The 25,763-nt window shown below is 38.8% G+C and overlaps 1 protein-coding gene across 1 annotated transcript; it reads left to right on the top strand.

Moving 5' to 3' along the window:
* The first annotated feature begins 4,642 nt into the window (after positions 1–4,642).
* Fdh (alcohol dehydrogenase class-3 Fdh) lies at positions 4,643–16,196 on the top strand. The gene is made up of 10 exons (XM_089238062.1): positions 4,643–4,694; positions 7,192–7,293; positions 8,471–8,612; positions 10,919–11,006; positions 12,652–12,784; positions 13,003–13,219; positions 13,639–13,769; positions 14,706–14,841; positions 15,067–15,205; positions 16,043–16,196. The coding sequence occupies exons 1-10, from the start codon at positions 4,689–4,691 to the stop codon at positions 16,065–16,067; spliced, it is 1,119 nt and encodes a 372-aa protein (XP_089094188.1). The 5' UTR covers positions 4,643–4,688; the 3' UTR covers positions 16,068–16,196.
* Positions 16,197–25,763: the final 9,567 nt, after the last annotated feature.

The following is a 25,763-nucleotide window of genomic DNA, read 5'->3' as shown; positions in this document are numbered from 1 at the left end:
CCCTTTGAACCTGTCATCCTGGTCTAGAACCCGCTAAGCACGCGCCTTAATCGATTTTAATAAAAATTGGCGACCTATTTTTTGGCTATAATTGGCGATATCCCGTATTTAGGATCCTAATTTCTGTATGTTCTCGAGCAAATATGGCCAGCCAGTAACATTAACATAGTTAACGAGAGTTATTCGTCCCGCGAATCGCAACAACGGCCTCACATCTTTCACTCATTTTTTGGCAATCTCATTAGAATTTCATTGAAGCGTATTCAATATATCAGTATATCCGGCTTCTCTCATCTAAAAAAGAATCTGTTCATCTTATCACTATATGCATGCTTTTTTGTAAGCCGATACATTACCAGGAATTTGTACAGTTGCGCCCTCTACTCAATGTGATTGAATCACCGAGGGGGAAAAAAGCACCGCTCATAATGCTAACGAGTTCTAGGAAATGCTTCTCATCGCATTGTGCGCAATGAACAAATTGGACGCCCGTTCCGTCATTATCAAGTTTTGTTTTTTTTTTCTCCCGCATTTGGTTACACAAGCGTAATTCTTTCCCCGCATCAATAGACAATCATTATTAAAAGTGAAATTTCTCTCTCCGCATAAGGTGATGATGACATAATTCGGGGAGGGAAAAAAGCAAAATGACGGTGTTTATACCTGGTTAGGGATATTACGAAGCTCAGAATATAATTAGCCTGGAGTCAAAAGAGGGGGGGGGGGAAATCCATCGCCAACGTCAACTAATAACAATAATAATAGCTACAACTACGGTTGTTTGGCGAAATTAATTATGAATATTTAAAAAAAAAATGCTTGTGTGTGTGTGTTGTGCGCGCTGTGTCATATCGATGCGCGTATAAAAGTTTTTGTATGAATACGTATATTTTCAGTACGAGAGGTTCGACGCGGGACCGAAATTATGATTTATGATAAGAGGTTCTTAAGCCGGGTTTTCCTAGGAATTGGTTTTTTTGCGCCGCGTGAACCGAATTAGACCATTTCGCGCTGGCAGAAACGTGTTACATACTAACGCTGAGCATTTGTGTTTTCCTAGCGTGGCGTATCAGATCAGGGAGGCTATATTATAGTATATGGCCCTGGGCATCAGCTACTCTGTCGTCTGCATGCTGCGGTTTGAAGGGAAAGGAAAGAAAACGCACAAGAGTGAAGAGAACATCGGCAAAACGCACGACGCATTTGACTCCTCCAGAAGCAGTCGGCCAATCACGCCCGACGTAAAGCGCTGTCGTGAGACGTATTACACTCTGTAGGAAAACAGTCGTATTGCTTTTCTTATTGGTGAGTGGACGGCGTGTCGCGCTGGACGAATCACGTTGCGTGCGGCACAGGAAACCTGCTCCTAGGAAAAGGTTTTCTACGGTGCGTGTAGCGTGAAATCGCTGATTGGTTAGAAACCTGAAATTCAAGTTTTCTGACCAATCAGCGTTTTCACGTTGCTCACGGCGCAGAAACTCTACTCCTAGGGAAAACCCGGCTTTAACCTACAAGTAGCGAAATAAACTTGCGCGTCGTAGGGTCTGCCGGGAAGGGTCGTACAAATCCCACAGCAAAGGCTTTTTGGCAGAAGTGGTTTTGATTTATGGTTTTGCCATCTGCGGACTGCATGAATTTTTCCGCCCTTTCCCCATTTTAATCTAATTTTCTAGACTACTCTTTCCTGGAATTCGCCACCGCGTGCTCGCAACAATAACCCGCTGGCCTCCCTCCACTCCTGGAAGTACTCCCGTGTTTCTAAGTCACTCTTTTGTTCATTTCCATGCTCACACACCCTCTAAGTGACTCATTTTTAGTCATTCACGTACTTGCACACTATTTTAATCTTTCACATTGGTCAATCACGTGCTTGCACACCGTTTTCGTCACTCATGCTTGCACACCGTTTTCTTCACTCATGCTTGCATACCGTTTTGGTCACTCACGCTCTAGGTTACTCTTTTGATTGATCACTGACATGGTTTCTTGCTGGGTCAGTCTTTTGATCATTTACACGTTTACGCGTGCTCTAGGTCATTTTTATAGTAATTCACAAGATTGCACTCACTCTAGGTAACTCTTTTGGTTATTGGCATGCTTTCACACGCTCTAGGCAGTGTCGTCTTAAAGCATGGACCCACCCGGGCACTGCCCGGAGGCCTCAAGAGAAGAAGGGCCTCACAAAAATGAGATCCGGTCGGAATTTTCTAGGATTTACCAAGTAGGGTCTCCGAAAAACCACTTGGCCCGGGGGCCCATGATACTCTTAAGATGGCCATCATTCTTTGATCATTCTTTTGGTCAATCACATGCTTGCAAACTTTCTAGGTCACTTTTTGGTCACTCACTGACCTATCCTTTCGCTATCTACGCAAAGGCGGATTTATTGAGGTTTATACAAATTTTGCCGCCCTTCTTCCATGCTACCAATTTTCTTGGCCAATCATTTTCCAGATTTGTCCCCCCCCCCCTGAACCCTGGGCTATAGCCCGCTAGCCCCCTCTCCGCTCAATACGCCACTGGTTTTTGAGCTACCATACTAAACCACACATGCATCTCGTCCATATTCCTCTGCGGAACTTCTAACGAATTGGTTCTTGAGCTATGGGTCAAAACCAAAATGAGTGATACGAATCCACTTACACCATAAACGCGCCTCTGATCTCTATTAACGGGAAATGACGCTCAAAAGGCTCCTGCAAATCGAGTGGATTACAATGTATTTCACGAATTGAACATGACAAATATTTAAGATGCATATTTATATAGTCATAATTATCGTATTATAATTTATTAATTGTCAAAATAACCTTAATCTCCGATTCCAGTTAATAACAAACATTCAAACAAGTTTCACTGAAAATACAGGAGAAGTCCTCGTATTTCTTTCTCTAAAGGAGGAAAATATCCAAGAATCCTTTGCGTTATTATGGTCAGTGAAGGCTACCACAATAAATAGCGTATCGCCAAACGCCAGGGGGTTGATCAACGAGAAATTAACTGTTTCGCTTTTATTTTGTCATGACAACTCGCTGCTTGCAGCAAGCGCATCATCATGACCCCGCATCCCTCTGGCAGAGCCGCCCTTAGGGGTGTGTGGTCGCACCGGGCCCCGCACTTACCGTAATGATAATTCCTCTCCTAAATTCTGAATTTTCATGAATTCTGAAATTCTGAATTTTCATCAATTCTGAATTTTCATCAATTCTGAAATTCTGAATTTTCATCAATTCTGAAATTCTGAATTTTCATCAATTCTGAATTTTCATCAATTCTGAATTTTCATCAATTCTGAATTTTCATCAATTCTGAAATTCTGAATTTTCATCAATTCTGAAATTCTGAATTTTCATCAATTCTGAAATTCTGAATTTTCATCAATTCTGAAATTCTGAATTTTCATCAATTCTGAATTTTCATCAATTCTGAAATTCTGAATTTTCATCAATTCTGAAATTCTGAATTTTCATCAATTCTGAAATTCTGAATTTTCATCAATTCTGAAATTCTGAATTTTCATCAATTCTGAAATTCTGAATTTTCATCAATTCTGAAATTCTGAATTTTCATCAATTCTGAAATTCTGAATTTTCATCAATTCTGAATTTTCATCAATTCTGAATTTTCATCAATTCTGAATTTTCATCAATTCTGAATTTTCATTGAGGTTTTTTTTTTTTTTGCATAATTTCCAGAAGTTCTGATACTACGTAAAGCAGGGGGTCTTAAAATGTGGGGTCACGACCCAAATTTGAGTCGCAGAGGCTTCCCAGATGGGTCGTTCAAATCCACTTATAACTAGGGATTCTTGAGCTATTGGTCACGACTCAACATAATTCGTAAGGGCTTTCGAGATAGGTCTCACAAAAACAATTGTAACCATAGGGACTCTTGAGCTGTGGGTCCTTGGCTGCAATTGTTTTTGTGGGTAAATCGTACAAATTCATTTAGTAGATGCACTTACTGTACCCCTAGTTTCACCAGTTTTCGAAAACAAACAGTCCCATGGCCATGAAACGGATCTTGTAATTGATTTTGGGTCACGGCTGAAAAAGGTTAAGAATCCTTGACGTAAGGTTTATCCTCAGCGGCTCATGGTAAGACGCCTTCATACACGTGTATTAAGGAGTTCTATCTAGCCCATGGCAAAAAGCCTCGCGGGCACTGATGCTGCCATCTAATGTTAAAATTGAAAGTGAGTACTCAAAAGGAGCAGATTTTTTCATTCACTTCAGTTCCCTACAAATAAAGGCCACTAACTGAGCTGAATAAAATGTTCAGTTTACTTTTTTCAAAAAATAAGGAGAGACATCAAAAAGAAAGAACCTGGGGGAAAGAAAAAGCAGACGACAAAATGAAGCTGGAGATTTCACTGTATGATCCAGTCGGTGCTGCCATCTAATCTCAAAAGTGAAGCTGATTTTGTGGTGATGATAAAGGTTGCCCCCCCCCCCCCCCATAATTGTAATGACAACACCGTCATAATGATTTTAGTTCACATAAATTTCAGATTCTAACCTTTTTTGAGTCATTGAGCTATAAGGAAAGTTTACTTAATAGCTCAGTGGTTTGAGTCTATAGTTTAGAAACAAAAATGCTTATTCGGAAATTTTTGGAAATTGAATTGTTCGCAGTCATCATCATCACTATCACTTTTTGTTTACACTCTGCCGGTCACGCGTTTGATAATGTCGGTCGGTATCAGATTTTATTTCTAATTTTATTCATAGCAACTCTTTTTTTTATATAATATTTGCAATGTATAAAAATAATAACGCCTCCGCCTCCCATTGATGCGCCCCACATGTACCCCCACCCCCTCAAATATACGGGACCCGAGGTCCCAAGCACAAGCCCGGGCTGACAGGGCTCGAGAAAATCATATTTTGCTTTTTCATGCTGTACACGAATTACAGAAAGGCCCGTGAGAAGTCTGACCGGGGGGCCCCCGCAAAAGATCCCAGGCTAGGGGCCCTACTATTGGATGGGAGGGGGCATGGCTTCAGCCTGGGATGATTCTTATTTTTGTCTTTTTACACTATAAATTCCCTTGAAAGTTGGCCTGTCAAAGTCTCAGCCTAGGGCCCTACTGCAGGGGGAAGGGGGCCGTAGGGCCCTCACATAATTGAGTGTAATAATGGTAAGGGGGGTGTCTATTTTTTAAATGCCTCATGAACATACCCGTGGGCATCGAGTATTTAAATGGCTCCGTGATCAGATTTGGTGCTATGATTTTCTAGGGCAGGGGTGGCCAACCCATGGCACGCGAAAGTTCTTCAAAAGTTGAAGAAATTGTATGTCATTGTTTAATTCAAAAAAATTCAGTGATACGGAAAACTTGCATGCCCCCATACAAACGGGGTGTATGGTCTGCATGTCAAAATTTTGTGGATCGGTACATGCATCAGAAATAATTGCAATTATGGTACAGCTTGGGAAAAAAATTAGTCACTCCTGTTCTAGAGTATGTTTAGGCTGGATATGAGCCCTAAAGCAGAATGTTTATCACTGTTCTGCGACGAGTCCTCAGCTGACTGGAAATTGTTCTGTGGTAAAAATCCCATACGTGTAAGTGTTTTTTGCACTTTTTCTTAAAATTCTTCTGAATTGTTCTGCAGTGGCGCTAATTGTTCTGCAACGTACGTCACAGATTTTGGCACATTCTGCTTTGGGGGGATATGAGTAGACTAGAATATGTATAGAAATTTCGGCGCAGAAGACTCAGCTCACAATATCACCTTGCCAGAGGTCCGGCGGTGCTGTTAAGACTGCCATGCATCCCACGGCCACTACCTTTATTCCTATGCCTGTGCACAGGTACACATGACCAGTTAGCAGTGCAGCGAATTGTTTTTGGAAATAATGTTAGTCACTACCTAAACTAAACATCATAATGGGTTATTGATTCACATATTATGTGCCCGAGTGCCATCTAAGTGGCTACTACTAAACCAAGACATGCACCTCGTCCATATTCCTCTGCGGAATCTCTAAGGAATTAGTACAGTGTAGTGAAACCTGGCGTGAAGTTTGTTTCTGTGTAATGCTTGTTATGTGTAGTGCTGCCATCTGTCATCAGTTTTTCTAACTATGAGTGAAGTGCAATGATTGAATGATTTATCGTTGTAGGCCAGTTGCTCTCTGTGGCGAGACTTTTTAACGGGGAGATCGCCTCACATTTGCGCCTCGAATCCTCGCAATGCAAGTCCGTCATTATGACCACTCGACCACCACAGCGGCGATCTAAGTGGCTGGAAATCAAACAGAGGTGTCATTATAATTATTCCCACCCGATTGCGCTCCAAGGCTGTCTCTGCTTGTACTACTGTGGCCCACTGTTGAGGAATCTCTGGCATAGTGATTCAACTTGAAGATATGGGTATGTTAATAGGGCACTAGCGTATGGACACGGAAAAATAAAGTTGTATTTTTTTACATTGTAAGTAAAGAGTACATTAGAGGAAAATCAATATAATGGGCTTGCCGAATATCTTTGCCAACTTTGATGTACAGATGATCGCCTCTTAAGTTTCTGGGGACTTGAGCTGGGCGTAAGAAATAGAAAAATTTTTTTAGGCGCCAGCCAAATTTCTTAGATGTAAAAAATGATTTTAATCTCAAGAAAGAAAGGTACTAAATAATGGTTTTTTTTTTACTTTTCCCGGGACTTTACATTCTTTTCCTATGTTAAAAGACACACTGTTGTGAAATCAGAAAATTTTGTGTTATTCATAGACTCTCCAATTTAATAATAACATACAGAAAATTTTAGGTGCCAATAAAGATTTTATAGATGCCGTGGCAACCTGGCGCCTGGAATTTGTCAAGCCCTAGACTTTGTTTTGCCCCTGTGGAAATTGAGCATAGGATTCTTTTCAAGGAAACAATATCTCAGCGAGGTATCAAATAGTAGTTTTTTTTCCGGTTGTAAATACGCAATGGTGTCAGAACCGGGGGTGCTTGCAGAATTTGTAGAACAGGTTTGAGCACCTAGAATTAAGTCACAAAGAGCAATTTCCTGTATAAAGATCAATCTGAGGACCCACAAGTCTGGAATGCGCATGTATATATGAATCGGTTTCTGATCCAATTAATTAAATTCATCAGATCAATAATTCATTTTACATTAGTTCAATGCTTTTATAATATATACAGTTGTATATTTCTAATTTCTGTGTTGCATGATTTTAGGTGATAAAATGCAAGGCGGCAGTAGCCTGGGAGCCGAAAAAGCCTCTCGTTATTGAGACAATAGAGGTCGCTTGCCCTAAAGCAGGTGAAGTGAGAATTAAGGTAAGTCTAATACAGTAATGTCCCAACTTGCATCCTCTTGTTTTGAAATTATTTTTTCCCTATTGAATGCACTTTGCGCTAAATCTAGAAAGCTTTTTACATGAAGTTCTTAGAATTTAACTGTTTGGTGAAAATGAAGTTTAAGCGCCAAGACCTTGGGTTAGAATCCTAGCGCATCCCGTGGCATAATGTAGGGGAATGAAAAGTGTTTTTTTTACTGTGCTCACCTGTTATATTTTTTTCTTCCTCCACACCAATATAATAATCCAAGTTAGAAATCGGAATAATCCTTGTGGCATAGACTACACACATTTAATAATTCACTTAATGAAACAAAATCTATGTGTGCATAGCTGGAATCAAACGGACGGCACTCTGGCACTACCAAATTTTAAAAAAATTCACCAAAACACAAAATTAAAATTTACCGGAAAAATAAATTTCGCTGGGTTTGAAGTTGCTAGACCTTAGCCCAACAGAAGCAGTTAAGCCACTGCAACAATGGAATAAAAAATTGGTGCTGAAACTCGACTGTGAGCAGAATATGCAGTACCACAGCATGATCGGAACAAAATGAACAATGATCAATACGAGAACTAAAATATGCGCATGTGAATATGCAAATAAGACATAAGAGGGAACATAGTAAAATTGTTACAGCTATAACCATAGATTTGATTTTGCTTTTACTTTGTCATGTCCCCTCACCCGCAAATATAACTAATAAAAAAATGAATAAGAAATGCTGCGGCTTACCACAATGTAAATATATTGCAATATTTGTGAATCAACAAATGATAGCAGGGCCCAGCACTCGCTTCATGAACAGTTGTTATTGTAAACTTGATGCAATGAAATAATAACAACCTGAACTGCAATTGATTAACTGAGGGGAACGTTATAAAAAAACGTTCCCCCCGGTATTAATATTATTTACTAAGCAGGTTTAAAGCCCTAGTAAATGAAGGCAGGAGCAGGCAAGCACAGAGAAAATAAACGTTTCCAAGGTCCCACATTTGGCGACTTCCTGAAGGGTATCTAAACTACATGCCACCCAATTACTACTACTGCTTGTGTGGCAGATCAAAACAGCTGAGAACGAACATTGGTTGAGGAGATATTTATTACAAAGGTTCTAGCAACTGTGTAATTGTGAATATTGTTTTTCATTTCATAGGTCTTGGCGACTGGAGTCTGTCATACCGATGCCTACACTTTAGATGGTCTCGATCCAGAGGGATTATTCCCTTGCATTTTAGGTCACGAAGGAGGCGGCATCGTTGAAAGTGTCGGTGAAGGAGTAACATCTGTGCAGCCAGGTAATTAATATTCATCGAATCCAGAAATGTTTTGGGGAAATATGGAAATTTTTTGTGCATTGCCACAGTGGCATCAATTATGGTAATTGTGATTGTACAGGCGATCCAAAAGTCACCCGACCCATTATAAAAGAATTAATTTTTGAAATTGTACTGAGTGTAAATGAAAAGTTTTTCATAGACAGCAGCACTATACTGTTCAAGATGAAAAGTCGTTTTTTTTTCATTTTCCATGCTTACTGATATTCTCAGTTGCTATTTGTTTGTTGTATGATAAAGATTTTTTTTGACAGAAACAAAGAATTTTTATGATTGAACAATATTTTTCAACTCATTTGTTTGAAGCCGTTATTCAGGCGTTCAAAAATTAATTCCGGAATGTTTCTGTACCCAATAAGCCAACAATCTTCTGATTGGTGTCCCATTTTCGAGAAACTGGAAATGTTGAAGACCGTAGGCAAAGTGCCCTTCTGTCTGTACTGAGCCAGCATGGAATGCGTTAACTAAAGGGCAAAATGTAGAAATGTACTTTTCACATAGCCCTGAAGAAATTCCAGTTTAATACCTGTCATGTTTAGGTAGTTTTGGAGTTAAAAGTTCCAGATCAGATCAAATGTCAGAATTCAGTGCACTGAAAATCTGCATGTCCGTCATGAAAAGCCTCTGCATTCGATCAAAATTAGTGTGTGGTGCTCAGTTTCACGCCGTAGGAAAGTGTATGCCCATTTTTTTTTTTTAATTAAGAAACAGTGGATGGGAAACTGTAAAAGGATATTTTTCGGTAATTCATTGCACTGTTGGATGAAAATGAACATGTTTTCTTGTTGCAACAGAATGGAGCAACCTGCCATATGTCTAATGAGAAAATGTATTACTCCTCACACTTTTTGATAATCACATTTCAAAAGGATTGTGGCCACCAAGATCACTGGACCTGTCATCTCTTGATTTTTTCCTTGTGGTGACACTTGAACTAACAAGAATAATCCCTGTAAATTATTAAAATTATATTATATAAAATTATTTGAAATTAAAGGGACTGTATGGCACCAGAAAGACTAAAGATCATCCTTCTGCTTTGACGAAACACGAGAAAAGTTTGATTCTATGCAGAGTAAATAACTCTTCCATATAAGTTTAAAGAAAATAACATCTTTCCCTGATGTGAGTATATCTAAATCTAAAGTTCATCTTATTCTTTGACATTGTAAATACGTCTGGCCATTGCAAAATGCTTACTCGTCCAAAACTTAGTGAGCATCATAAACAGGAAAGACTTCGTTGGGCGAAATATCGTGTCATGGACTTCCAAGTGGCATAATGCCATTTAGAGTGATGAAAAAAAGTTTAATTTGGACGGTCCAGATGGCTGGAAATGTTATTTGCATGATGTCAGAAAAAGGAAGAACTAAGTCATCTTAAGCATCAACGAGAAGGTGTAACCATCTGGGGTGCATTCAATGCTAGTAGAAAAGTGCAGTTAGCTGTTATATTGAATGTCTGAATGCTCAGACATATGAGGAACTGTTGAATCAGTATCTAATTCTGTTTTTTTGATTTTCAAAATGGATCCACAGCTCAATTTCAACAGGGAAATGCACCCCCTCGCAATACAAATTCGACCTGGGCATGGTTCCTTGCGAATGAGATTCCAGTGATGGACTGGCCCGCATGTTCTCCAGACCTCAGTCCGATGGAAAACATGTGGGGGTACAGTGGCATGTAAAGTGTGTGAGCATGGCAAGCAATACAGCAGTGTTTCAGAACTTGAACGGGTGATCTTCAAAGTGTGGCAAAATATTCCTTTGCAGAATTGCCAAAAACTTGTTGAATCAATGCCTAGACGAGTGTTTGACATTATAAAGAACAATGGAAAATTTATTGGACGTTTAAAATATAACTGAACATGAAATTGTTTTGAGTGGCTTTATTATTTTGGGACAGGTTTTGATTCCACTATTCGATCTAATTTTTTTTTTCTGTCATAAGAAATGTAGATATGTGTTAAATTATTATCATTGTTTTAATCCTGTGCAGTCAGAGAATTCAAGTTAAAAAATAATTTTCACTTCAGAAAAATAAATTGTTATTTATAGAATATTGTATGTGGCTTTTTATCATTTTGGGACACACCTTGTATTTATTTTTATATGGAATTTGTATCCACACAAAAATCTTTCTAATTCTCATTCTCCAAAGTTTGCAGCTATGCTGAGTTTTAAATGCGCAATTCAGTTGAATGTACTCCTTCCTACCAATATATGTGTTGTGATGCTTGTTGACATTCTTGCATTTCTTAAATGTAGGTGACCATGTCATTCCTCTATATATTCCTCAGTGTGGTGCATGCAAGTTTTGTAAGAGCCCAAAAACTAATCTTTGCGGCAAAATAAGGTATCTATGATTTCTTTGAAATGCCTAAAAAATATTAGACTTCTGCTTGATATATATATATATATATATATATTGCTTTTACAGATGCATCAAGTTCAGAGATGTGGGTAACTATTTAGTCAGGCAGAATTTCATGGGGGGGGGGGGGGTTGCCTTTACCAAGAGCCAAATACTATTGGGAAAAATTGGTTTGTCCCACAAAATATGGGATGGTCTAATGAACTTATTGCAATTATAAATAAATTATAAGAGGAAAATCTCTACTTTTGAAGAAAAAATTATTCCAGAAGAATTCACCCGGGGAAACAGATAGTTGCTTTTATTTTTAATGCCAAAATGACATCACAAGCATAATATAAATTGTCACCATTGCATCAAATCACAAAAAAAAGTTTCATTTTTGCAGGAAAAATACAAAATCTGAAGATGCCACTTCCACTGTTAAAGGTTTTGATAGCTGGCTGATATGGAAATAAATTATGTTCACGTAAAATTAATCTTCACATCAGCCAGCTGTCAAAACTTTCATATTAGTAGTGGGGAATGACATCATGTGTGGATAAGTCGCCATTGTTGGTGATATGAGCTTTGGCATGAGTTGGGTCTGGCTGTCCATGTACAGTTCCATTCAGAACGCACAAGCTCTAACGAGAGAGGACTTATTGCCTTGGTAGCATAGTGGTCTAGCGAGCTCATGCGATAAGTGAGAGGACATGGGTTTGATTTGCAAGGGCAATTGAATTTTCTTTCCTGGATTCGGCTTCTGTAAAAGAAAAAAATTTACCAATCAGTCAGAATCAGTTTGATCTCTCAACATTCAAATCGGTCAGATAACTCCATTATGTCTGTATGTCCTGTTTTCGTACCTAATTCTGATACAACAGTTGGATGATATTAGCAGAAAGGAATGTGGTAACCAGTTTAGGACCCAGACAACAACATGATGATTCAGCAAATATCTCTGTGTCGCTATCATATTTTTATTGTGCTGCCGATACTAAGATGACCCCTAGGGCCGTTGTCACGCATTTGAATTTTTATAACCTTTTTTTCTTACCATGATTTTTTTTTCTGACTGTACTAGAAATTGTACCTTTTCCACCTTTCCAATAGGTGGACAACAGAGGGTTGCTAGACTGTACTAGGTTTGTCTAAAAGTATTCGGCCATAGTTTTTTTTGTGTATGAACCAATGAAGCTAGGGAAACATGGTTTGGCACATACATGTAGACAATCCTACTGCACACACTTGAATTTTTTTCTATTTCCAGAAGCTACCAGTCACTGGCAGACAGCTTATGAGTAAGGAGGTATAAGTAAGCACTGCCGAATTTCCGTTTTTTGCAAAATGGCACAAAAAATTTGTCAATTGACAGTGAATTTTCTCCATACACTGCCTTCATTTACTGATGCATTTCATGAATTCAAACTCCTGCCTCTAAAGAAAAAAAAAGAATAACACTATGTTGCTTTTCTTTACTCGCAAACATTTTGCAAACGCGTATAAAAAAAACAACCTCTACACAAAGTTTTGCCATACTCATATAAAAATGAACAAAATTATAACAACTGTTCTGTTTTCATTTGATCCACCTTGTAATATGTCTTACTGCCGATTGTAAAATATTCACAATGGTTTTTAAAAGAATGACTCAAGGAAAAGGTGTGATGCCAGATGGAACAAGTCGCTTCACTTGCAAAGGCAAAACACTGTACCATTTTATGGGGACCAGCACATTCAGTGAATACACAGTCGTTGCTGCAATATCTGTTGCTAAGGTGGGTTGTTATACTTTTGAGATTATTTTTGAAAACATTTTCTGATACAATGTTTTTTGAAGTTTATGTATTTTCAGAATCCTTATGTCGATAATTTACCTTGGTAAATTCATGTATATTCCCCAATCTTGATGATTGGGTCTAAATGGAACGTTTCTGCCTAATTAAACTTTGTGTGCATATAACGATAAAAACTTCATCTTAAAAATTTGCAATAGGTGGACTCAGCTGCATCGCTAGATAAAGTATGCCTTTTAGGTTGCGGAATTCCAACAGGGTATGGAGCGGCTCTCAATACAGCTCAGGTAGAACCAGATTCTTCCGTAGCAATATGGGGTCTTGGTGCAGTTGGTCTTGCTGTTGCTATGGGTTGCAGGGAGAGAGGTGCCAAGAGGATCATTGGCGTTGATATCAACCCCGAAAAGTTTGAAATAGGTACATGACTAAAATTTTCTTTTCGTTAGATATTCTAGTACGCAATAGACATTGAAAAAAATTTTACATTTTATAAGTATTACATGCACCATAATTTCATACACAATAATATAATTCTGTGATTGTTAGTAGACAGTTGAGACAATATGTAGTGACCATATGTCCGACCAGGCATGTAATTTTTTAAAAATTTGTCCAGCCTAACAGGGCCGTAACAAGTACACATTTTGGAGCTCTCTTGTAATGTTGAAAGGAGTGGTTGAAAGGTGTAATTTTTACTCCCTGCGGAAACCCGCCTGCTCCCTCCACCCTAGTTGCGGTCCTGCAGCATGGTACCAGCGCTCTGTATAATAACTGATATTTTTGTTGTTTGGTCGATTTAATCAATCTTGAATGTTGCAAATTTTTTTCCCTATTAGCAAAGAAATTTGGATGCACAGAATTTGTGAATCCACTTGACCACAAGAAACCAATACAAGATGTTCTGGTTGAAATGACGGACGGTGGCCTTGATTACACTTTTGAGTGCATCGGCAATGTTGGTACTATGGTGAGTTGATTTTCTCTTTTCAAAGTTGAACAAATGAAATTTTTAATGCAATCTGGTCATTTTGAAAATATAAAGACTAAATGATAGGCAGTACGATACACTGAATACCAAGCAGAGATGAAGATAAATTTCGGACCAAAAATTCACATGCCTCTGCAGAGAGTCAAACCACCTGTTAAGCATACACATATATTCTAAGGAAAGAAAAATGCCAGCTCTTTGTAGCTTAATAGTAGAGCACTTATGAGGGGAATGGTACTTCAGTTTGAGAGGCATGTGAATTTCCAAAATTCATCTTCATCTCTACTTGGTATCCAGTCTATCGCACTTTGTATGAATGGGGAAGAGAGACATTGTTTCTCTCTGTGTGATTATGACTCACTGATTTTGGTACAGAGTATCTACCATCATGGAAAAATCACAAAATGAGAAAAAGGTCACAGACGTCAGGAAAACATAGCAAAATAAGAAAGATCACTGATTTCTAAAAACTATTTTCAGATTCTTCCTGGCGAGTTCCTATGCTCAATTTAACACATAAAATCATCATGGACCCATAACCCTTTCAGATACTGGTGCCATAAATGTGTAGGTTGCTTTTTCTCATTGTAGAATTTTCTCTTTTGACCTCAGAGAGTTAAACTCTGACTTAAAGGATTGTGTAATTTTTGAGTTAGAAATATGGTGAATATGAACTTTACGAGTTTTTATCAGAGGGTAGCACTTGAAGTTGAACTTTCATGGGGTTTTTAAAATGGATTCCAGGAGAAAGTCATAGAAAAGCCTTAGAATTTTTTATTGGTCATATGGTAGACATCCTGGGAAATTTTCTGCCGTACATGACTGTATTAGCATCTTTATTTACATGCAAAAATATGTGGATGGAATTCATAAACTTTCTGACACTTGAATTATAATTGATATTTATTATTTCAGAGGGCTGCTTTGGAATCTTGTCACAAAGGTTGGGGACAGAGCATCATCATCGGAGTAGCTGCAGCCGGTCAAGAAATCAGTACTCGTCCTTTCCAACTTGTCACTGGCAGAGTGTGGAAGGGATCTGCTTTCGGAGGTATGCTCTACCATTACAAGAATTAGAACTTTATTACTTTTTTTTTCTATCGCAAAAGGCTGTGGAGCTGCTTTCAGAAATTTCGATACTATAAGCTAAATGGTTTTTTTTTGGTAACTTTTGAAAGCACCCTATTGACTTGCGGGAGTGTTATAAAATTTAATTTTATAAAACTTATGAAATTTTACTTACTTATAAAATTTTCTTTGATTTTCTCTTGTGTAGGATGGAAAAGTGTGGAAAGTGTTCCGAAGTTGGTGCAAAAATACTTGGAAAAGAAGCTGATGGTTGATGAATTCATCACTCACCAATTCCAGTTGGAAGGCATCAATGAATCTTTTGACCTGATGCATGCAGGAAAATCGTACGTTGATATTATACACTAAACGACTAAAATAATAGACTCCTTACCTCTACTTTCCCATTCAACCTTTGATCAGTCTATTGGTGATGTGCATAACAACAAACAATTGCATATAAAAGCATACTCAGCATCATGAGAACTGGTTATCACTACTCATACATCAAGGCTTCTTACTCACACACACCGGTTTTGTTTTGTTATGGCCTTTGCTGCTAGTCATTTGGCCAGCTGCAACCATCCTTTGGGAAAGGGCCCTATTCTTTCTTCGGTTGACTGCTCCCCACCCACAGGGAAAAAAGACAGGACGGTGTCTTTGGGGGGAGACAGCTTCTGTATGGATGAAACTGATGTGTGTGAAAGGCTCCTTAGCTAAACATTTGTAGGGCAATAAATTTTTAGAAGTTTGAATGAAACAAGAAAGGATGGCATCAACATTTCTGAAACTATCATATTTTTTTCTAACACCACTGTCCAGTATTTTAATGAACTAATCACTGTGATGGCGTTAAAAATCTGGTGAATGGTCCAACATCCAGATGGCTATGTTGAGCGAGACAAAAACACACTATTTCATCAGTTACATTTTCTAGAAATCAGACTTTCTGACTGCATAGTTATGAAGATGAGTGCTCGTCTTAGATGTTATCTGGGGAACTATCTCACTATTCTCTTCACTATCTGTCTATTCTGGTCGTATTTGAGTTACTCCCGCTTTCTTTTGTACCCATGGTTTGTGTAGCTGTAGGTCATAACAATTGCTTTTGCTTACTTCCGGTTGATGAAATTGCATGTGTTTCAATTCTGTTGCAATATATTCTGAATTTTAATTTGCTGCAGGTTGAGAAGCGTTATCAAATTCTGATGATGAAAACTGCGCAAGTGCTCAAAGATCAATCTGGTTATATTTGGTCCAGCTGAAATTTTTGGCAAATTATTTTTGTATTCAATAACTTCTGAAAGCTTCAGGATTCAATAAAAGTGTGAATTTTCATGTCGTTATACGTATAATTTATTCAACAAATGCTGTTCATGACAATGTACTTTGAGTTTGTTGTAAAATGAGAGGTTGAACCCCTGTTTCTTTGTTGTCTGTTGATGCATACTTGGGGAAGAGTTGTGATCTGGGAGTGCTTTGATTAGTTGCACTGTGCATGACGATAGGGAAGATCACGGTAGCTAAGGACATTGCATTTTAAAATTCAAAAACAGGTGAGAATATAGGATGGGGGTTCCTGATGGATGTAAACCAATGATAGGCAGTCGCTCATGATAGCCAGCTCGCAGAAGACTCAGGGCCCATAATATTAACCATAATATTTTTACTCTTTTCTGAAGGTCAAAGTAAAAATAATTGCAATTAATAATAATCCAAATAATCCTTATTTTTTTCCTTTTTCACTAATTTTTTAAGATTAGTTGTCATAGTTATTAAGGTTTTGATGATTTATTTTTGATCTTATAAAGTCATCAAAACCTTAACCTAGCTGTTCCTTTACTTTTGTTGTACCTTCGGACACAATCATTTATGACTGCAGGTACATCGGTCATTTTTATATTCATTTTTGTTATTCATTATTTTTGGTTTTTCTTCAAATTTCTCTACAAAATAGTGTTTTAGTTTTGGTTTGCTGCAAAAACCATATAATAAAACATGATTGTAGAATGGTAAAGAAGGTATAGGTCGTGCAAGAGAGTTTTTAAATGGATTTTTTTTTGGTGTTAGATACGAAATTGGTTTACTACTCTGTGCTTTTGAATGTTAGAGGAAAAAAATGATCAACTCTAGATAACTAAACATTCATCTAATATACAAGATATACGGAAGACTGGATGTTGTGAAGATATTTATTATTTGAGATGTTAATTTTTTTTTTTTAAGAAAGGAAAAACTCATCACTGCCTCTACCGGGAGTCGAACCTGGGTCCCTCGATTGCTGAACGAGTGCAATTGATGAGTTTTTCCTTCCTTAAAAAAAAATAAAAAAAATTAACATCTCAAATAATAAATATCTTCACAACATCCAGTCTTCCGTATATCTTGTATTAACAAGTGGTCATGTCATATTCGTCTAATAGACTACTGACTAAATTAGTTACTGAGTGACACTGATTCAAGTTTAGTTATCTAGGGTTGAACATTTTGTGACATTGTGTTCGTAGGTGCATCAGGTTGTTGTACTTAAGGACGAAAATTACATTTCCAAATTTTGGATTTCAGTATTAGAAATTTTAGATTTTAAAAAATATAACTTTATTCACAAAAGTTTAGAGCATAACTTGAGCATTTTACTAAGTGAAAATATGTTTCCCACCGGTTGAAAAATAAATAAAATGTGAATTTTGTGTCCGTAGGTACAGCAGTATCTCCTATATTTTGGCTTCGAACTAAGTCCTTCATTCCTATAATTATGGGATCATTGCTGCCGCGTCAGTTATAACTATCGTTGCCGATCAGTTAAAAACCTGAAATTCAGTTTTTTAACCTCTCGGCAATAACGTTTCATCTTTATGTCATTAAAATCCGAGCCCTAGTCATAACTATACATTTTGGCCTCATTTCCATAATTATGTAATCATGACTATACATCAGCCATTCCGGAATATTTTACTTTCGCGGAATATTTTGAAGCACGTCGGTGGCTTCCTTGAATCGCGCCAAGGGCGTAGCGGGGGGGGGGGGGGGGAGAAGATGGCCAAATCTATTTTTCTATCACTTTGGTCCCCCCCACGAACGAAATTTCTGGCTACACCGTGAATTGCTTCCTGAAACACTGGGTGGTAATCAGTTTAATATATTAATAAGAGAAGAAGAGCTTTATATATAATTTCATTCCGAACACACCTCGTGACGCATCCTTTGGGAAATATTGGCTATGCATAGTCGCGCCCGTCAATTCGATCATTTTTTCCCCTCATCAGTCACGACCAGTGTTATTGTTATCCGAAAAAAATGATTTTCAAGAGTAATTTCATTCCTGTCCAAAACTTTAAGGGGTAATTTTGTACAAAAATCAGAATTCTATTAAAAATTACCTAAAATTTCAAAGTATTTTTTACTCAATGAAATTAGGAGTAAAATTGAATTTTAATGCGTGAATAACACATCTATCGTAAATAAATATTAGCAAACACTGGTCACGACTGTACGGTTTCGTTTTCAGTCGCGTCCGTCATGGCTATACAATATTGCTTCTAGAAACGTCGGCCATTTCCTTAATACTTTGGCAACATTCGACATTTCGATTGCAGACATTCGGGCTCCAGGGGCGTACGCAGGGTGGGAGAGAGGAGGGCACAGGGACTTTTCCTCCCTCCCTCAAGCAATCAGGAATTAAATTTTTAAAAATAATTTCCGTATATAAAAATCAAAATATTGAAAGAAAGTTACCTGTCATATGCTATTTTAATCTATTCCTGTTAATTTAAACACTTTTTAGAGGTTGGTAACTCTGGAGGAAATTCCTCGTGTGTCCGTCCCCCGCCATTTCCAAAGGTCAATCCTGCTTTCGGCATTTCTATAAAATTTTTTCCAAATCAAGTTTTTTTTGCCAAGCGTGTCTTTTCGACGCATTTCGCTCATACATTTCGATAAATACTTTGTTTCATCCATCACTATGAGATCATTCAGCATCCGCCATTCTGATACTTTCTGATATGTGTCCCACGTGCCCAGGGACGGGCTTAACCATTTTGCGGCCCGGTGCGAAAACAGCTGCTTTGCGGCCCTCCGAAATTATTTTTCAAGATCCTTGAGGGGGGCTGAAATAAGACTCAGCCCCAGGTTCCGATGCCTATGCTATTCTCTTGCATAGGCATCGGACCCATTCTGCTGCAAAATGCGCGGGCGCCATCTCTACAACATCTGTACACAGTACATCACAATGGAAGGGCTGTCAGGGCTATAGACGACGGATTATCTGCCCAGAGTTACAACTAAATACGATTTAAGCTGTGACAAGCATGCATTTTGCCGCACCGCATCCCCCTGTAGTTTTAAATAAGTACGTCGTTAGAGTGAGAATTCAGCGCTCTTTCTTGTCCAGCGCCCCTGAGCACTCCGGATTTTGTGTGCACGTGCCCAAAAATTTACAGGGCGCAGAATTTGGCTGCTTTTTTGCATTACATGCAAATTCCCTCCCGACGCCTCTGCCTCAAAGAAAACTGTACAAGAGCCGCCCAAGAATAGTACTTTCCTATGGCGCTAACTTATGAGATGCAGGTCATGGGTTCGGGAGAGGGGTTGTCAAAATCCTAGATCTCGAGGGTTCTTTTGTCTCGGACAGAATCTTAAGATATTGCTTTGATAAGAAGTCAAAATGTAACTCCATGCAATCAACGTATTTTCTCGTAAATTTGGGCAATTTGCCTGTTGTGGCGTTGTATTTGTATATAGACAAAGTATTTTTAATTCGTTTTTCGGTCACTAAAATTTAGCGGCCCGGTGCGACTGCACCGTTCGCGTCTGCCTAAATCCGGCCCTGCACGAGCCTGTACATTTTGGCTTCGAATTTCGTCCGTCATTTATACACATTTTTTACCGTGCACGTCATTTCTGCACCGCATTTTCATTTTCACTGCATCGTCGTACTTGTACGAGTTTTGGCCATAAGTTTTCGTGCGTGAACCAATGAAGCTAGGCATTGAATGGTTCGGTGAACGTATGTAGGCAATCCTAGTGTGCAAGCTTGAAATTTTTCTGCCTGCAGAAGCTGCCAGTCGCCGACAGACTGCCGATGGCTGATGTAAGTGAGTGCCGTAAAATTTTCGTTTTTTGACAAAATGGCAGGAAAAACTGCAGCAATACTACTGCATTAATCGTGATGGAGCTACTAATTGCGACGCAGAACTCCTTGGTTGTGGGTTGTACCGTGTGGTGCGTACTCGTCTCGAACCATGCCATTGAATTCAAAGAAGATGGTTAGCATGACTTTGACATTGTATCTTCTGAAGACCAAATCGTCAGTCAAAATGGAATGAACAGATCCAATGATAATGCTCGAATCGTCTGAAAGTTCTCTGATCGTGAGACTCGATGATCCTGCATCACTTAGTCAATAATGATCCCATTTATGGATGTTGAGGGGCCATATAAAACTTGCGCTTCGCTCCTTTATTGGTGCGGTGCCCGTTTCTTCACGTCCGAAGGTCTGTTGAATCTTGCGGATTGTTTCCACTCCGGAATTACCAAGCTTCACACAAAATTTAATGCAGTAGCTTGTTCAAGTTTTTCCTGCCATTTTTTGTCTGAAACGTAAAATGCGACGGCGCTCAATAACACTTTCTCATTCATACGCGGTCTGCCAGTGACTGACAGCTTCTGCAGACAGGTACAAATTCCAGCATGCGCACTAGGATCGCCTACATACGTGCGCTGCTAAACCACGCTTTTCGTAGCTTTATTGGGTCACGCATCAAAAGATTGTGGTGGGATACTTTTGAACCGGGCAGCAACTAGATACTTGGTCACCCGGTGCAAGCGCGCATTTTGACGCCCCCTTGTAATGTTAAAGGAGAGGTTTCTGAATTAAATTTGCTCCCCTCGGGTCTAGCGCTCGGGGCACGAAACCCGCCTGCTCCCCACAAGTTGCGGCCCCTGCTTTTGAAAAAACCTAGTTTTTTAGTACATTTGCCTCGTTTGTCATTTCGATAGATTTTTGCTGCTTCTCCGTCCATTGTGATTAATTTTTCGATAAATGTGCGGAAGTGAAGGGTGCGGACCATTACGCGTCCGTCATAGCTATAAATATCTGCCACGAGTCTTATCATTTCAGTTCATTTTTCGCCACATCTAATTAAAAACTGCTTGATTTGCAATATTTTCAAGTTCGGTCGCCATTAACTCACCTCAAAACTTTTTCCAGATCATAGAAGAGTCATTTGTAAGACTTATACGAATAATAGATGGCAGCACACTTCATATCCAATTCAAGATTTTTCCTTTCTCACCAGATAGATACAGTGCCACTGTCCAAGATGTGTGGAGCTGGAGGTGGATTTATATGGTTTTGTCGCTTTCTTCCCGTTCTAGTCTAATTTTCATGACCGCTGCCAATTTACATCGATTTGAATAACTTTCGAAAACGAAACCACACGTATTTTAGAGTAGAGGTCTTCAACTTCTTTCTAGTCACGAGCACTGACACTACTGAATGGAATGTATTTTTCGAATGCTATAGGATTGTGGCTCGTTCGTTAATTCAAAGGAGCGTCTACACGCGCGCTTTATGCGTTGTCCGTGTGAGTGGTTTGCTGATACTTCCCATTCATGTGTGCGGCTGTAACAAAATAATTTATCGCTATCCAAGCAACGCGCACTAGACGAACATCGAACTTGGATTTGGAGAAGCTTGCGTTGCGTCTCTTTGATTTTGTATTGCCAAGGCTGCGGTCGGAGCCGGGTTGTGTATGGGGTGGGGGAAGAAACACGGGGAATTTCCAAAACAAACGCACGGCGAATAGGGATCAGGGCGAGTGAGCGTAAACTATAGCGTGTTATTGATTTTGTATGGAAATTTCATCGAAATACGTACCTCAGACGAGACATCGCCGAACTAATGGCCTGATCCTGAAAGCGAAGATAATTTTTGCTTCTTCAACTTTGCAGTAGCGAAATCTCGTTGTTTGCACTTATGCACGCTACCAAATGGCAACGATTACAGCGAAGTGAATGGAATTGTTGCGACTTTGGTGTCACAGCATTCCGTCATTCACGATTAAGGAGGCTTGATACAAATCTTTGGTGTAGCCTACTTCACCGTAGATGGGTGGGGGCTCCTCACGAGTAGTAAACTGCCGGCAGACAATTGCTTTCAACAATGGCAAGCATTCCGCTCAAAAATGGCTTTTATAAATATTCTCATGCAATATAGGTTTTCAATGTTTGTACTCAAAAACTGTTTTTGAGTCATTTTAAGCAAAGATAACTTGAAGCTATTGCACTCAACAACAGCTTTTGAGGCTTTGTGCATTCAACAATTACTTCCGAAGCTTTTCATAAAGATAACAATCGCTTATTAATATTTGTACGCAAAAATGGATTATAAAGCTTTGCACTCAAAAATGGCTTTTGAATAGTTCATACAATTTGAATATTTGCAGGCAACGATGACTTTTGAAACATTTTCCTTCTGAATAACTTCTGAAGCTTTGAGCTCAACAATGGCTTTGAATCCTTTCATATATCAATGAAATTTGGATGTTTGCAGGCAATGATGGTTTTTGGAACTTTACATGGGACAATGAATTTTGAAATTTTGTATGCAACAATGACTTTTAAAACTTTGCACTCAACAATGGATTTTGAAGCGTTGCACTCAAAAATGGCTTCTGAACAGTGGCTTTTGAAGCTTTGAGCTCAAGAATGGCTTCTGAACAGTGGCTTTTGAAGCTTTGAGCTCAAGAATGGCTTCTGAACAGCGGCTTTTGAAGCTTTGAGCTCAAGAATGGCTTCTGAACAGTGGCTTTTGAAGCTTTGGGATCAATAATGACTTCCGAAGCTTTTATCAATAATGATTTCCGAAGCTTTGCGATCAACAATGGATTTTGAAGTGTTGCACTCGACTCAACAATGGATTTTGAAGTGTTGCACTCGACTCAACAATGGCTTCTGAGACTGCAATAAACAATGACTTCTGAAGCTTTGCCCTCAATAATGACTTCTCAATCTTTGAGCTCAAGAATGGCTTCTGAACAGTGGCTTTTGAAGCTTTGCGATCAATAATGACTTCCGAAGCTTTTATCAATAATGACTTCCGAAGCTTTTATCAATAATGACTTCCGAAGCTTTGCGATCAATAATGACTTCCGAAGCTTTGCGATCAATAATGACTTCCGAAGCTTTGCGATCAATAATGACATTCGAAGGTTTGCACTCAACAATGGATTTTGAAGTGTTGCACTCGACTCAACAATGGCTTCTAAGACTTTTCAATAAACAATGACTTCTGAAGCTTTGCACTCAATAATGACTTCTCAATCTTTGCACTCAATAATGACTTCTCAATCTTTGCACTCAATAATGACTTCTCAATCTTTGCACTCAATAATGACTTCTCAATCTTTGAGCTCAAGAATGGCTTCTGAACAGTGTCTTTTGAAGCTTTGGGATCAATAATGACTTCTCAAGCTTTGAGCTCAAGAATGTCTACTGAACAGTGGCTTTTGAATCTTTGCATCAATAATAACTTCCGAAGCTTTGGGATTGGATGGAAAATTGGATTGGAAAACAATGGATTTTGAAGCGTTGCACTCGACTCAACAATGGATTTTGAAGTGATGCACTCGACTCCACAATAGCTTCTGAGACTTTGCAATAAACAATGACTTCTGAAGCTTTGCACTCAATAATGACTTCTCAAGCTTTGCACTCAATAATGACTTCTGAAGCTTTGCACTCAAGAATGACTTCTCAAGCTTTGCACTCAATAATGAATTCTCAAGCTTTGCACTCAATAATGACTTCTCAAGCTTTGCACTCAATAATGACTTCTCAAGCTTTGCACTCAATAATGGCTCGTGAACAGTGGCTTTTGAAGCTTTGCGATCATTAATGACTTCTGAAGCTTTGCACTCAACAATGGATTTTGAAGCTTTGCGATCATTAATGACTTCCGAAGCTTTGCACTCAACAATGGATTTTGAAGCTTTGCGATCATTAATGACTTCCGAAGCTTTGCACTCAACAATGGATTTTGAAGCGTTGCACTCGACTCAACAATGGATTTTGAAGTGATGCACTCGACTCCACAATGGCTTCTGAGACTTTGCAATAAACAATGACTTCTGAAGCTTTGCACTCAATAATGACTTCTTAAGCTTTGAGCTCAAGAATGGCTTCTGAACAGTGGCTTTTGAAGCTTTGAGCTCAGGAATGGCTTCTGAACAGTGGCTTTTGAAGCTTTGAGCTCAAGAATGGCTTCTGAACAGCGGCTTTTGAAGCTTTGAGCTCAAGAATGGCTTCTGAACAGTGGCTTTTGAAGCTTTGGGATCAATAATGACTTCCGAAGCTTTTATCAATAATGATTTCCGAAGCTTTGCGATCAACAATGGATTTTGAAGTGTTGCACTCGACTCAACAATGGCTTCTGAGACTGCAATAAACAATGACTTCTGAAGCTTTGCCCTCAATAATGACTTCTCAATCTTTGAGCTCAAGAATGGCTTCTGAACAGTGGCTTTTGAAGCTTTGCGATCAATAATGACTTCCGAAGCTTTTATCAATAATGACTTCCGAAGGTTTGCAATCAATAATGACTTCCGAAGCTTTGCAATCAATAATGACTTCCGAAGCTTTGCGATCAATAATGACTTCCGAAGCTTTGCGATCAATAATGACTTCCGAAGCTTTGCGATCAATAATGACATTCGAAGGTTTGCACTCAACAATGGATTTTGAAGTGTTGCACTCGACTCAACAATGGCTTCTAAGACTTTTCAATAAACAATGACTTCTGAAGCTTTGCACTCAATAATGACTTCTCAATCTTTGCACTCAATAATGACTTCTCAATCTTTGCACTCAATAATGACTTCTCAATCTTTGCACTCAATAATGACTTCTCAATCTTTGAGCTCAAGAATGGCTTCTGAACAGTGTCTTTTGAAGCTTTGGGATCAATAATGACTTCTCAAGCTTTGAGCTCAAGAATGTCTACTGAACAGTGGCTTTTGAATCTTTGCATCAATAATAACTTCCGAAGCTTTGGGATTGGATGGAAAATTGGATTGGAAAACAATGGATTTTGAAGCGTTGCACTCGACTCAACAATGGATTTTGAAGTGATGCACTCGACTCCACAATAGCTTCTGAGACTTTGCAATAAACAATGACTTCTGAAGCTTTGCACTCAATAATGACTTCTCAAGCTTTGCACTCAATAATGACTTCTGAAGCTTTGCACTCAAGAATGACTTCTCAAGCTTTGCACTCAATAATGAATTCTCAAGCTTTGCACTCAATAATGACTTCTCAAGCTTTGCACTCAATAATGACTTCTCAAGCTTTGCACTCAATAATGACTTCTCAAGCTTTGCACTCAATAATGACTTCTCAAGCTTTGAGCTCAAGAATGGCTCGTGAACAGTGGCTTTTGAAGCTTTGCGATCATTAATGACTTCCGAAGCTTTGCACTCAACAATGGATTTTGAAGCTTTGCGATCATTAATGACTTCTGAAGCTTTGCACTCAACAATGGATTTTGAAGCTTTGCGATCATTAATGACTTCCGAAGCTTTGCACTCAACAATGGATTTTGAAGCTTTGCGATCATTAATGACTTCCGAAGCTTTGCACTCAACAATGGATTTTGAAGCGTTGCACTCGACTCAACAATGGATTTTGAAGTGATGCACTCGACTCCACAATGGCTTCTGAGACTTTGCAATAAACAATGACTTCTGAAGCTTTGCACTCAATAATGACTTCTTAAGCTTTGAGCTCAAGAATGGCTTCTGAACAGTGGCTTTTGAAGCTTTGAGCTCAGGAATGGCTTCTGAACAGTGGCTTTTGAAGCTTTGAGCTCAAGAATGGCTTCTGAACAGCGGCTTTTGAAGCTTTGAG

This window comes from Pholcus phalangioides, unplaced genomic scaffold, assembly GCF_987345545.1.
Source record: "Pholcus phalangioides strain wild (caught in Gottingen) unplaced genomic scaffold, Ppha-v1.0 ptg000010l_1, whole genome shotgun sequence".
NCBI classification, from domain to species: Eukaryota; Metazoa; Arthropoda; class Arachnida; order Araneae; family Pholcidae; genus Pholcus; species Pholcus phalangioides.
Note: the sequence above shows the minus strand (reverse complement) of the source record. Positions and strands in the feature narration are given on the sequence as shown.